At 40.9% G+C, this 13,605-nt stretch overlaps 1 protein-coding gene across 3 annotated transcripts in view; it reads left to right on the plus strand.

Annotated features, from left to right (window-relative positions):
* Positions 1-569: 569 nt before the first annotated feature.
* LOC111974657 (transcription factor 7-like 1-A) overlaps positions 570-13,605 on the plus strand; it is a 53,430-nt gene continuing 40,394 nt past the window's right edge. For 2 of the 3 annotated variants that reach the window (XM_024002559.2, XM_024002560.2), the window contains exons 1-3: positions 571-1,492; positions 1,674-1,746; positions 1,863-1,990. In XM_024002559.2, the coding sequence (XP_023858327.1) occupies positions 1,307-1,492; positions 1,674-1,746; positions 1,863-1,990 (387 nt within the window). In that variant the 5' untranslated portion in view covers positions 571-1,306. Of the gene's footprint in view, positions 1,493-1,673; positions 1,747-1,862; positions 1,991-13,605 lie in introns of all 3 variants that reach the window. The other variant, XM_024002561.2, reaches the window with a different exon arrangement.

The raw sequence follows: 13,605 nt of genomic DNA on the forward strand, positions 1-13,605 counted from the left end.
GCTGCTGGATACTGTATTTATTTTCTTTGTGCTGCTGTATCCATCAGCAGCACGAAGAAAATAAATACAGTGTTGTTGGAGGATTAGGTATTTCTAAAGATTACTGTATAGTATTATCATATCATAATATTTGGTCTGCTTGATAGAAACCCCGACTTCTCTCTCTGTCAGAAAGTGAAATTCTGGCAGTAAGTGCCCACTGGAACAAATGTTTATGAATATTACTTTCTTTATTTCGTAGAACAATTTGCCTAAAAATAAGATACAACAAAAAGTAGCTACTGCAGGCAGGCTACGTTGAATTTTAAAGATTTAAATTAAAGTATAGACCTATTAGTTGACATTGTCATGGATCTTGGAAGCATTGTTAGTCACATAATAACCATTGATATCTTGCTGATGTTGAAACAACAGGATACTATTTCCATATGAATGGTAACGTTGTAATGTGTAATATGGTCAAACTGTTCCTTTAAGCATACCCGTCTACATGGTGAATGAAGTGTCGTTTTTCAGCGTTAACTCCTCCTTTGCATTCTGAACAAGTTGCGCTGTTTCTTACACTTGAACAACCAAGTAGTTTCTAAGCGCATTCCCCGTTAGCTAATGTGGAGGGAAAGAGGGTTCTTTTTTTACCTACCAGAAAATATKGATTTGGCACCGGATATCATTTGACAGTTAATATAAGAACATACGAAGGTCGGTTATTAAAGGTAAACTTCCTCGAAGTAAATATAGTTTTGATCGAAACTCTTGACTGAACGAGAGTGTCCTGCGAAGAAAGCAATAGCTGTGGTTCGATTTCCATGCTTATAATAAGACTCATCTTTTGCCTGTCGAATTGAAACTCACATATGATATTAGGAAGTGAAATTGGACGTCATCCTTGAATTTAAATTGGTTCGTGCCCAGTTTGTTTGCCTGTGAGCGTCTCGGGAAGAATATCGAAGTTGCATTCTTCAGCACCCATACGGAGGGAGAGTGGGTTGCAACTAACCCACTGGGTAGAGTGAAGAAGACACTTCTGGGAAGTTGCTTTATCCGGCTATTGACGCCGAAATTAAAACAGTTGCATTTGGTGGATTATTGGAGAGTTCATCATCATGGAAAAGTTGGAGATTATTCAGTATATCAAAATGGAGATGTGAAAACGTGGCATTTTGTTTTCACACTGTCAGTTTTGGGTTTATTCTAGTGCACAAACTGGACGGTCCCCCCCTTTGCAAATAGACGATTTATTTCGGTTTGTTGGAGCGATCGTGCATTCTTGTCAACTTTATCAGGGAYAAACTTTTTCATCAGCAAAATGCCACAACTTAACGGAGGTGGTGGTGATGATTTGGGGGCGAACGATGAAATGATATCATTCAAAGATGAAGGCGAGCAAGAGGAAAAAATATCCGAAAATGTATCAGCGGAGAGGGATTTGGATGATCTGAAGTCTTCGTTAGTGAACGAATCGGAAAACAACAGTAGCTCGTCAGACTCCGAGGTAAGGCCGTTATATGCTGATCTGAAGTCTGATCTATTGCAAACGCGTGTCTATAGCCTATAGGCTTTATACTACATGCCCATTAAAAAAAAATATATTTTTTGGTATAGCCTATTGCTGAAGTAGACTACTATTACAAGTTTTCCCCTTTTTGTTCTGTGTGTGCCTCTGTCCTTGTCAGCAAGCAGAGCGGCGCCCTCAACCAAGACCAGACTTGGACAGTTACGAGAAAACCAGGGATTACTTTAGTGAAGGTAAAATCTGTCACTTGCAATGCTACATTGTTACATTTGCTTTACTATTGTTTAATGCATTTCATATGTATGTGATGTCCCTTCTCTTTACTGATATTCATGCTCTGTCCTTGCAGCACTCAGAAGACAGCAAGATGGTGGCTTTTTCAAGAGTCCCCATTATCCTGGGTACCCGTTTCTTATGATCCCAGATCTTACCAACCCCTACCTATCCAATGGGGCCCTCTCCCCTAGCGCAAGAACGGTGAGTGACCATAACAAAATGAATCTACAATGTAGGCTACTCTTCAGTGTTGCCAGTTATCCGCGTTGCTTTCCACTGAAGGCATGTGTAAAAATTGGTTATGCACAACCAGACCGCCATATTCCCTTCGAGTGGCCTCTCAAGGAGTAGGCTAACTAGTTCTTTGTTCTTTTGGGATATTTTTCCTCCTGTCAGCCTTCTGTAGGGTACTAACTGCACATTTTTAGGCTCGATCTCTAATTCAGATGAAGTGCATGATTTATCTATGTGTTGGTCTATTTATTTCGAGGCAGAAGTGATTATGATAAATATGAGCAGTAAAGTGTTTTGTAAATGTGATTCTTCAACGGAAGCTGTGGCATTCGGGTGGTTAACAACTTATTAGGTACTAAGTACATACTACATTGAGGACCATGAATTCCAAAGCCCATCTAATGTTCCATAGAGCCCAAATTCAACAATAAGTATGAAGGAAAACTTTGCAATAATGATAACTTGTGGGTGATAGCCAACATGTACTCTTACAAACAGACACTTTATGCACAGGGCATCATCAGATGTTGCAGTCAAGAGACCTAAGCAAAACATGTAGGTGGCCACAGTAGTGTCCAATAACCTGTCATCCTGAATGTGCTTATTTTCAGGAGTTGACTGTCCTGTCAAAATTTGTTTTCGCCCAGTTATTTACCCAAAATCATATGCCCATGACTTAGAAAGTCATTTTCTTCTTTAAAATTATGCCTACTGTAATTTTCCATATACCACAATGTATTCCAGGTTGTGTGGCATATTATGAAAAAAATACTGAGACCTGCTTGTTCGGGCAAATTAAAGTTTTCTGCATAAAATATATATTTTTATGAAATAATATAACTTGTTACCTTAGATATCTGTATGCTATCCATTGTGTATATAATTCACAATTAAATAATGTGCATCATTATCAACTAAATAATAGTGCAAACGTCATTAAAATACCACCTAATGAAATAATGTTGTTGTTAGGAGCATTTCCATCCCCCAGTCCTTCTCACCCTGAAAAGCGAGTGATTTGGATGGGACCAGTCAAGCATTTCAGTGAAAAGCAATTACTCCCTTTCTTTCTCTGCTTTTCCCTGCCTACTTTGCACTGTTCCAAACCAACTCTCCCTGCCTCCTTTTCACTGTTCCAAACCAACTCTCCCTGCCTCCTTTTCACTGTTCCAAAACCAACTCTCCCTGCCTCCTTTTCCTGTTCCAAACCAACTCTCCTGCCTCCTTTTCACTGTTCCATACCAACTCTCCTGCCTCCTTTTCACTTGTTCCAAACCAACTCTCCCTGCCTCCTTTTCACTGTTCCATACCAAACTCTCCCTGCCTCCTTTTCACTGTTCCATACCAACTCTCCCTGCCTCCTTTTCACTGTTCCAAACCAACTCTCCCTGCCTCCTTTTCACTGTTCCATACCAACTCTCCCTGCCTCCTTTTCACTGTTCAAACCAACTCTCCCTGCCTCGCTTTTCACTGTTCCAAACCAACTCTCCCTGCCTCCTTTTCACTGTTCCATACCAACTCTCCCTGCCTCCTTTTCACTGTTCCAAACCAACTCTCCCTGGCTCCCTGTACCTTCCATTCAATTAGGGAGGCGTTTGTTGACCATTGTTATTCTGAGCAGGCGCTTGATGGCTTCATTGGAGGTCTCCATTGGGGCTCATTAACTAAATGGCTACTCTCTACACACAAGTTGCATACCACTGTGGAGATCCTCTTTTGTTCCTCAAGCCATTTGTAGGGATAGGCAATTAGCATAATTGTTGCATTTAATTAGCATGCCTGTGTTTTTTTCCATGTTTAATTTTCATCCTCATGGACATTATCTAGATCTATTTCAATTCTTGCTTTAATTTCGGTTCCTTCGATCTATGGTTCGAACAATACTCATTTTTTTGTACACTCCTTGCCTGAATTTGGCAATGAGATTTCAAAAAGTTTTTCAAATTAAGATAATTTTCTTTACAAAATGTTGTATGGTCCATGTTTGTGCAAGCAATCCATGCTGCTCTCTCACGTCACAAAAATATTAATTGTGTGGACAAATATACAATATTTTCCTTCTTACTGCTTCCTTCTTGATGTTTTTCATCACTTCCTCTTTTTTTGTGTGTGAGTTGACCAAAATGTAAATCCTATCCAAGGTCAGTGATATCAGAAAAAATCGGGGTATTTTTTGCAAACGTGCCAGGCCCTATTTACTAATAACCTTCCATGTTGTATTCCTTACAGCACTTGGTATTTTAGCAGAACTTGTGATCAAATAGCCTATTTATTATGTTGAGTTAGCGAAATAATAAGTAAGTACATTTTACTTAACCCTGTCTTGAACTCACGTTGTTCCTCATTGACCCCTCACACAAAGCATGCTGGGACCTAGAGCTCCACCGCCGCATGGTTTTGATTTGGTTTAGAAAAACAAACTCTTAAACAAAAAGTTAGTTAGGATAGCTGTCAGTTTTCTTTCTCAATGTTATACGCTTTAGGGAGGGATCCACATTCCTTCTAAGCCTTTCCAATTTGGAGCTATATCCCCTTAATGACATGAGGAGGACAGAATCAGGTCAATGGGATGTATTGAGCCCACTCTGTCAATCAGCACCACCATGGTAGAGAAACTACAGTGAGACAATGGCTGGCTGGAATACTCAGGATATTTACTGAACAAGTAGTCCTAAACTGCACATTTACTGGTATTGCCCCATTGAGCTGAATAAAACTCATTGCCTGGGACCTAACAGAAAATGCTCTGAATTCGAATAATCTGATAATGTATCATCTTTTAAGCCTACAATGACAGTTTTTGAACCGTTATGCCAAGTTGGATACAGCTGCATTTAATAGAGAATACTTGTCACTGGTCTCTGCTCAAACATTGGGTTAACAAGTTTGTTAAACTAATGAGTTCCACAGTAACATTTGCTCTGTACATACCTTCAAGGTTTCCTAATTGGTTAGTTGGCTGGAGAGTGTGACTGAGGTCTCTATACAGGCTCATATAGTAGATAATTAGTCTTGTTGAGTTTGACAGCATTGCTCCAGATTTGGGCAGAAATGAATTAAGGGCAGAAAGATATTATACAGTACTTTTGTATACTTCTTAGCCATTAGTTCTGAAAGTAGCGCCCACAAGCCAAAAGTGATCCCCGAAAATTGGATACTACGTCACAAATGTGCAGATATGTGCACCACATCATTTGTCGCTCTCTCTCTCTCTCTACTGTGTGTGCATCTTACTAGCAGTCACTCAAATTGCGTGGGCTGAAGCTCGTGGGCTGAAGCTCATTGGCTGAAACTCGAATTGCTAGGGGGCAGGCCCATGTTGGGGGAGTAAATGTTGCTTTCAAACTAGGGATTTTGTGGCTAATTGAGGTAAAACTGTAATTCTGCTCATAGATTATGCATGTATGAACTACACATTGGCACATCCCAGCCTAAAGCGGGATGTTTAAAAAAATATTTACTAGTTGCCAAAGTACCGGAGCATGTCTTCAATTTCAAATCAGTTTCATACAGTAGTTTGGTGTTGCAAATATTCTGTTCTCGAGCTCAGTTAAAACAGAGCTCAGAATTAGAATAAGGAATGTAAACACAGATACTGGAGCAGTAAAGGTACATTAACAACACGGTCTCCCTTGCTTTGAACCAACCAATTGATAACAAGCGTAATAGATGTATCATAACTTTAGTAGTAATTAGTGAATGTTTAAATCTCTAACCTTTAGGTGGAATTGTTTGGGAAGTCTTGCTTTTTCTCCCCAAGGTGCATTCTCTCTGTCTCTGGGACAATGTTGTCGACAACTCCCCCTTCTGGCCTCCCCCAGTAATATAGATACTATGATAGTACATGGGCATTTTCAATCAATTGATATGCCATGTTTTAGAAGAAGTAGTGTGATGTCCAGACGAAGAGAGCAGTTACAGAGGCTTCTCAAGAGACCACCATGCTTTCTCAGAATACGCCTTGTTTCTTTTAGTGTTTCTGGTTTAATCTAGTATTGTATGTCAATTGTTTTGAGGGAAAACTTGAGAATGTGGATATGACAACCCTATCGTGAGCAATGGTAAGACACTTTGGCTCAGCACAACACAAATCCCTAGAGGGAGAAGCATAACTGATTTAGTGGCTGTTCTGAGCTGAAATTCCACTGTAATCCGCTGAGGGTTCAGGAGGAACTTTGCTTTTGGAATTCCGTTTTACTAGACTTTTGTCATGGGTGGAGGGCCAAGGAGGCTGTCCCCTGTGAGGTAGAATATCAGACGGTGTTGTTTTTAGGCCTAGTGTAGATGTAATTAAGAACTCTCAGTGACGAGTGCTGGAGGAGTTGTTCCAGACTACAATGTTCATCGGCCCTATTATATTTTAGTCAAGATTGTTTTCTTTTTTAAAGGGACACCCTTTGTACAATGTTGTCAGTAAACAGTGATTTACCTCTTGTGTGAGAGGTGTCCGTCATGTCGGCTAAAGTCAGTTGAATACAACTAAATCAAATGCYTGTATTCTAGTCAATCATGGGCTTTGAAATAGGGGTGTTACTATGTCTGAACATGTCAGTTACTACAATTGCATGCTTCACTGACGTGTTCATTTTTCCAGCCTTGCTGATGGTTTTGGTGTTTTAAAATGGGTAGACAAAGACAAGTAAACAGTGGCATTGTCCTATTGAATAAAAGGACCTCTCCTTGTATAAGCAAACAGTGTTTGTGTGGAGCAGTCTTTTCATCAGGTAGGACACTGCCTTTTCCTCTAACCTTGCAGTCCCAATGGTGGAGGGGTGGTTGAGGGAACGAGCATCAGGGGAGGTTCTGTGGCTGCTCTGCTATAGAGGGAACAGTGTCCACGCTCATTCTGACAAGCCTCGATACTGTGCGACTGCTGAAAGTAATCTCAATGTTAGCTGGCAAATATTTTTTTACAAGGACTGTGTAAACAGAGCTAACATTTTTTTACTAGGTTTATGTTTTAGAAAAGTTTTTTTTCTTCAAAGGCAAACAAATCTACATCAATTTAGTAGCAGCTTTTTGATTAAAAAAAGATTGCACGCGCCCTCAGGGACGTCAAGACCAGCTAACATCTCACAACTAAAATTATTTATTTGTCATAAATGGTCTTATTGTTTGCAATGGGGGAAATTAAATGCTCAAAAAGCCTTATTATTTGGCTAAACTGAAGTAAACTACGAATCTGAAGAACGGTGTTCTACTAACCCTTTAATATACAGCTCTAACCCAGATTAAGTTCTGATATGTCTTAAAGACGGTTTGAAAACATTTCTCTAGTACCCACCCATATTAATTGAATGAATAGAGTATAAACCAAACACTTGTTTTGATTTTGGTTTCTACTGATTACTTCATGCAGTGGTAAAGGTGCTACTTTGCTCTGGATTCTCAGCCCAAATCTCTTCCTGTGTCTCGGGGAGGATGGATATTTCTCTGTATTTCATCTTTCGGACTTAGGGTTGTTCATGTTCGGTTCATAACAGCACTTGTATTGAAGTGTGTGAAATGGTGCCAGTCCTGGTCTCTATTCCTCCCTCTTTGGTCTCTGTGGAAAGCATGAGCTGGCGTCAAATCCTCCCGCCATCCCTCGCCTGCTAGCTCACCACCTACCCACCCTCCCTCCCGCCTGCCATTAGAAATTCTGTTTATAGCACTCGCTGGCTTCTCAAGAGCAGGGCCCATCAGGAGCATCTCGGCACCCTTTGAGGAAAGGATAACCACCCCCTCAGCCGCAGACTCCCTACGTTCTGTGACATCAATGAATCCTTTTGAAGTGCCAATATGAATATGTGTGCAAATGTGTTTTTATCAATTTATCCCAGATATGTGTTTTGGTCTAACCAGAACTACTGCAGAGTTTGAGATGTAGTACAGTACTTGTCTTCATGAAAAAAATTGGGACTACTTTTTGTCAAACCTGATAGATATTTTGCCAACCAAAGCATGGATACCTTTCAAGTCCACTTTGAAAGCATCTGTTTTACTTGATACAGTAAGTAGAAATGTATATGTTATTTGTGAAACAAGTCACCTGGCCTAGTTTTCCAGGTTTAAGTTAGGAGCAGGTTGGAAGGCATCTAAGTAAGTGTTTATGACCATGAGTCAATGGCTTGAGTCAATGTAATGCTGTGCAACATCAAACCCCGGCAGCAGGTTTCAGGAAACCACACGTGGATCATATATACCTGTATATCACTCATTTCACCTAATATCTTCAACATTGTTACTGTGTAGAAAGTTTCCTGACCCTCTCCATGCCTGAAAAGAAAGACAGCACAGCACTGTGTGGTGTACATGGACGTGTTGATATTTGCAGCCCTCTTTTAGCAGATTCTCTTATTTTTCTAGCGTCTTTAGGATAGGCCGTGATGGGGTTCAGAGAGTCAGAGGAGTCAAGGTAGTGGAAATGCAATTTGATTCTCATTGACAAACCTGTCATCTTCGGCATGAAGGTAAGGGCTAAGCCATGACCAGTGTGATATGTGGAATTATCCCACTAAACAATGGAGCTCCCAGCAAGGCCATACAGCTGTTAACTGTATTGAAAGTAAAAAGGTTGCCATGACATGAGCTGGAGGTTGTGGGGGCTGGATCATATATCATATGAATGCCAGCATGTCTCATGCTCACTAATGTCTATGGTCTCCGTTATTAGGAGTAAGCCTCCGTTTAGGAGGGAGTTTTTCTCCCTAGTTTTATCAGGGGATCTGGGTAATCAATCTGCCTCCCAGGTGATTGGGCCAATCGCTGATTGATGGGGAAGGGGGCACAGTGACGACACCACTACTCATGGCTTTGGGGTTCCTTGTACGTGGGCCGCACTTTGCAGAGACTTGTGTATATTACATTAACTAAGGTTAGCTCTCAAAGTGTACACTAAAGTTTTCATTCCATGCTAATAAAACCTGATTGTACAGCAAATAAAATCTAATCTAAATAGGTTTTATCAGTCTGGTATTACAAACAGCTGTTTTTAGTTTAAGTTGTGCATGCAGCAGAAGAGCGAGAGGGGAGCAGAGAAGGTAAGAGGAGAGATTGTTGATGAGATGTGGTGGTGGGAGCATAAACTGGGGCAGATATAGGCCTCACTATTCCTTTGCTTGTTATCCCGAGGTCGGCCAGCTTCCAGACCTTGAGGCTCTCTCTTATTTGAGGGATTCTCTCCCCCACAGAGCTGCACTACTCTGCTATGGACCAGAATGCATTGCCCTTTCCTCACAGGCCAATCAGAGAGCTGCAGGATACTGTCAGATCCTACAGATCTAGATTCCCTGGTACTTAGATTTTAATCTGGTCTCACTTAAGTTCATATAAATGCCATGGAAATAATTTTTTAAGGCTTACTCTGCAACTTTTACTTGTAGGAACGCAGGATAAAGTAAGTATAGTAACTACTGGTAGGTTACCATAGGTTAATTGTGTTTGTGAAGTGTATATACTAGTATGGCCAGATTAGACTCTCCAACCTATACTATATAAAGAAATGGTTGGGTATCTTTCCAGCATGAGTTTAGTTGTCAGTGAGCGGAGCAGCTGTTGTTCATGTTGAAGTTGTAAATCAGTGTGTCTCATTCCAGCACTGCTGGTCCCGGCTTAAGTCTCCTGGTAGAGCCATCACGTTGCACCTGCATGCATTCTAAAGGTCCTAGATACCACCGTGACACAGTAAGATGAGGACATGTTTTCTTGGACATTGGACACAAGTGTCCCTCTGTCATAAGACCTACGTACTTGGTGATTACATGACACTTTGAAAGATTTGTGAGAAACGTGTGTTAATGAACATGCAGTCCATGTAATCAATACAATGTCATACAAGTTCGCTAAAGTGTGAACTGGTGTGCTACTCCCATTTCAACTCTTATTACAATGTCATACATATTGACAGTGTAATAACACTAGTGTTTATAGTACACTGGTGTAATGTAAGCTTGCATACATTTACAAGCAGCAGATGGATGTATTGGAAGGTTTCTTCGAAGAGAGTAGCTGCTACCCATTTTACTGAATGTCAACATTTATTAAATCACTTTAAGCTTCTGGAGATAAGGATTAACTTGTTCAGTGGAGGATGTCTGGGGAAGATGCAAGACTTTCAAACAAGGTTCTTTGGATAAGGCATGTAGGTGGAACATCACTTTTGGACCTGTGACAGAGCTTTCAGTGTAATGCCATAAACTGAAATGGTTATTTAGTTATCATTCAGCTTGTGGATGTGGATGTTGTCCTAACATTTAAATTCCCCATTTGCCTCTGGTCGCCTTTGCTGCCTCCAAGTAACCCCTGTAAACCAATTGTACTTGTTAAGGAGTCACAATGTTCTGCAGAGCATCACATTTGATTAAAGCAAAGACACAAGTCATCTGAAACGTGTAGCTTCGTTGTCTCCACTTGTGGATCTAGTTAGTCAGACGAGATGTAAAATTGTCACAGCTTTTAATTGTTTGATTTGTAGTTTTTATGGCCTTTCATGGAATATTTCAAACCATTATGCAATGTACTTGATTACCATGAATAATACACACTGATGAATTCCAGCTGAGATTGTCAAGCTTTAGTTTCAAGTGATTTTGGGATTTCCCCTTCTCCTGCCTTTTAGCAGGGACATGCACATAGGATTGTCTACCGTTCGCCAGCCACGAATAATTAGCACCTCTGAACAGTGTCGGCAGTCAATCTCTTTTGTGTTCACACAGCAAAGACCTTGGTCGTCAGTCACTCAGCCTGGTTAAAGTACTCCAAACCAGAAGGTGGCTGTAGCGTTGGCAATGCTTGTCCGTTTGTGTTGCTTAGTTTATGGTCTAGATTCCAATGTTAGTTTGCTAGCTGCACTAATATTGCTATTTTGTAGAAAGCCCTTGTTGATACTAGCCAGATAATTACCTACCAAGATGACGAAGAAACAATTTAATTCACTCTCCATAATCACATACTGCCAGTGCCAGCCCATAGCCAAATGTTTAGCTAGCTAATGTTAGCATATTCATTAGTTAGCACAACATAGCTGGTTAGCTAGCTAAGGACATTGCACCAACTCGGCAGCTAACAAAGGCAGTTGTTTCCAGGAAACTAATACACTGTGATTTAATTATAATGGCAATACTAGCTACGGTGGTTATCTAGCTTGGAGGAAGTATTTAGTGTTGTTTGCAATGCATCTGTGCACTTAGCTAGCTACCATCCCATAGCCTACATTTTCATATGGGTAGCCTAGCTGGCCAGTAACCGAAAGGTCGCTGGTTCAAATCCCAGAGCAGACTAGGCGAAAGATCTGTCTGTGCCCTTGAGCAAAGCACTTAACCCGAAATGTAAGCGTCTGCTAAATTACTAAAATGTAAAATATGAAGTGTGACTGGCTCATGACATTTAACCGTGGATGTACTGAGAATTCCCTCTTCTTTTTTGTTGTCACCCCTGTTGGCTCCGCCACGTGGGGGGTTGTGCTCTCTGATTGACTAAAAGTCAAGTTGTTGGCCACTGACTAGCATTGCGATTCTACAAGTGGGAACGGCAGATTCGTCAATACCAGGTCGGCACGCAGCAGGTATCACTTTTGTTCTAGCAAGAGTAGAAACGGCCTCCTACTGTGATAAGTACCTATCGGCAGTGAGATTCTCTGTGTTTTTGATTCTTTAGATTATCCTTGTGATTTGTTCATTTGACGCTTGTCCTTATTTGGCTTAAAGATGTTTTCAAAACTTTGAAACAGTTGTCCCCTAGCATGATCAATAGTATAATAAAAGATAAGACTTCAAATTTAAACATGTTTAAGAGAGGGGTCTCTATAGGTGCAGTTGCAATATGGCGAGTTTGAATGATTAGATGCAAACTCCTCCACACCTTCCATTGGTATAATTTCTCATCCATTTACATGGTTTGATACAAAATCCTTACAAACGTGAATGACTTATTTGCTGCATAGTTAGACCAGTTAGCTACATTAAAAAAGCTCTAATCAAGCCTATATGACATGAAGTAAGCCAAGGAGTCCTTTTGTTTGATTTGTACATGGGCTGGAAAGGCCTGCTATTGGAAATCCCTGAAGCAGGCTTTGGGGGGCAGGTCTGATTCTCGTGTGAAATGGGAAGGATCTATAGCTGTGGGCTGAGTTGACTGGGGCTGTATGGGTGTGTTGGCAGCGAGAGCTCTGGTCATGAATAGGGTCTTTGACTACCTCAGACTTGCCCTAAAAAGCAGGACAAAGACCCCAGGGCAACTACTTCGAGCCTCACAGCTGAGCTACAGAATGCTGCCTTCGCCCAATGTTCCTCTCTCCTTGCCTGATTTAAATACTACAGTGGCTTTAAGCTTTCTGGAGACCAAGGCTTACATTCACTTCTATATGCCACATTTGCAATCAACACTCTCCAGTGTTTTTGTTTACAACATGCTACTGCTTGGAGGCTATTTACGTGAGCTATTGTGTTGAGTCTTTGGAAGAGCAGTGCATATGCCTCAGTGAGTTCCTTATAAACAGACTGGTTATTATTTGTTTGTTTCATCTATTTTTCGATAATGGGTTTTGCCATGTTATTCCATTTTTTTCTCCTTCTTTGCTATAACTCATATTAGTCTGGGCTTCGCAAAGCCCCTCGTTAAACATGTATAACTAGCTCCGTGGAACCTCTCTCTCGCTTGTTGTTGGTAACCACAGCTTTGCTTGGCGTCAGGCGGGTGAAGTTGTTCATTAGGGAACAGTTTTGTTTGCTCTCGGATAATACGGAGGTGTTGGCAAATAAATTAGATTAAATGAGATGAGGACTTTGACCTCAAATTAGTTGTTTGCTTCGTTATTTTGATTGAACTGTGTGCTACCCCATGGTTTAAGATGCGCATAAGAAAAAAAAGACACAATCTTATCAGCAGCGTTAATTAATGGGTCAGTTCAGCCCTGTCCAGATACTCTCTCCCCATAGGGTCTCCTGTTTCAGATGTCACTCAGAGCTTTGTTTGCCCCCCAAAGGTGAAGGGTGAGAGGTCAAGGTTCAGGGCCACTTGGCTGAGTGGGCACCAAACCCCACCAAGCACATCCGTTCCCTTTTTCAGACCAGCTCTAAGCTGTGAAAAGAGAGGGAAAAAGCCACTCTATTGTTAATTTTTTTTTTTCTTTCACAATGATTTATCTCAAATAAATGTTTGGGTTCACTCTAATCCATTGATGTGATTATGGTGGTTAAATACTTTCACATGGATGTAATGACATTGGCTTAGAACTTGAGATATGGATATGGTGTCTTGCAGGCTACGCTAGTGCCATTGTATAACTGTTGTTGGTATTTTTGCTGGAGGCCTACTTTGTGGCTCTCCCTCAATAATTACCCTTCACCTCCATACATAATGGCATTTAGATTGATTGAGCTTTTCATAAACGTCTGACTTATTATTTGCATGTGAAAAGTCATATTGTGAGGTTTACGCAAGGACTCTCCATCTCAAGATCAGCAATCTTGTTTTGCACCTCAGCAAAATTTCACACCACACAAATAAAAGACTCTCAGCCTTTTTGTCCATAACACCTCCAAAGTTTGTGAGCCAAAGACCTCTCTCGTCAGCCCCCACCAACAACTTCAGCCTCTTTCCGT

The sequence above is a fragment of the Salvelinus sp. IW2-2015 genome, linkage group LG15 (genome assembly GCF_002910315.2).
Source record: "Salvelinus sp. IW2-2015 linkage group LG15, ASM291031v2, whole genome shotgun sequence".
Lineage (NCBI taxonomy): Eukaryota > Metazoa > Chordata > Actinopteri > Salmoniformes > Salmonidae > Salvelinus > Salvelinus sp. IW2-2015.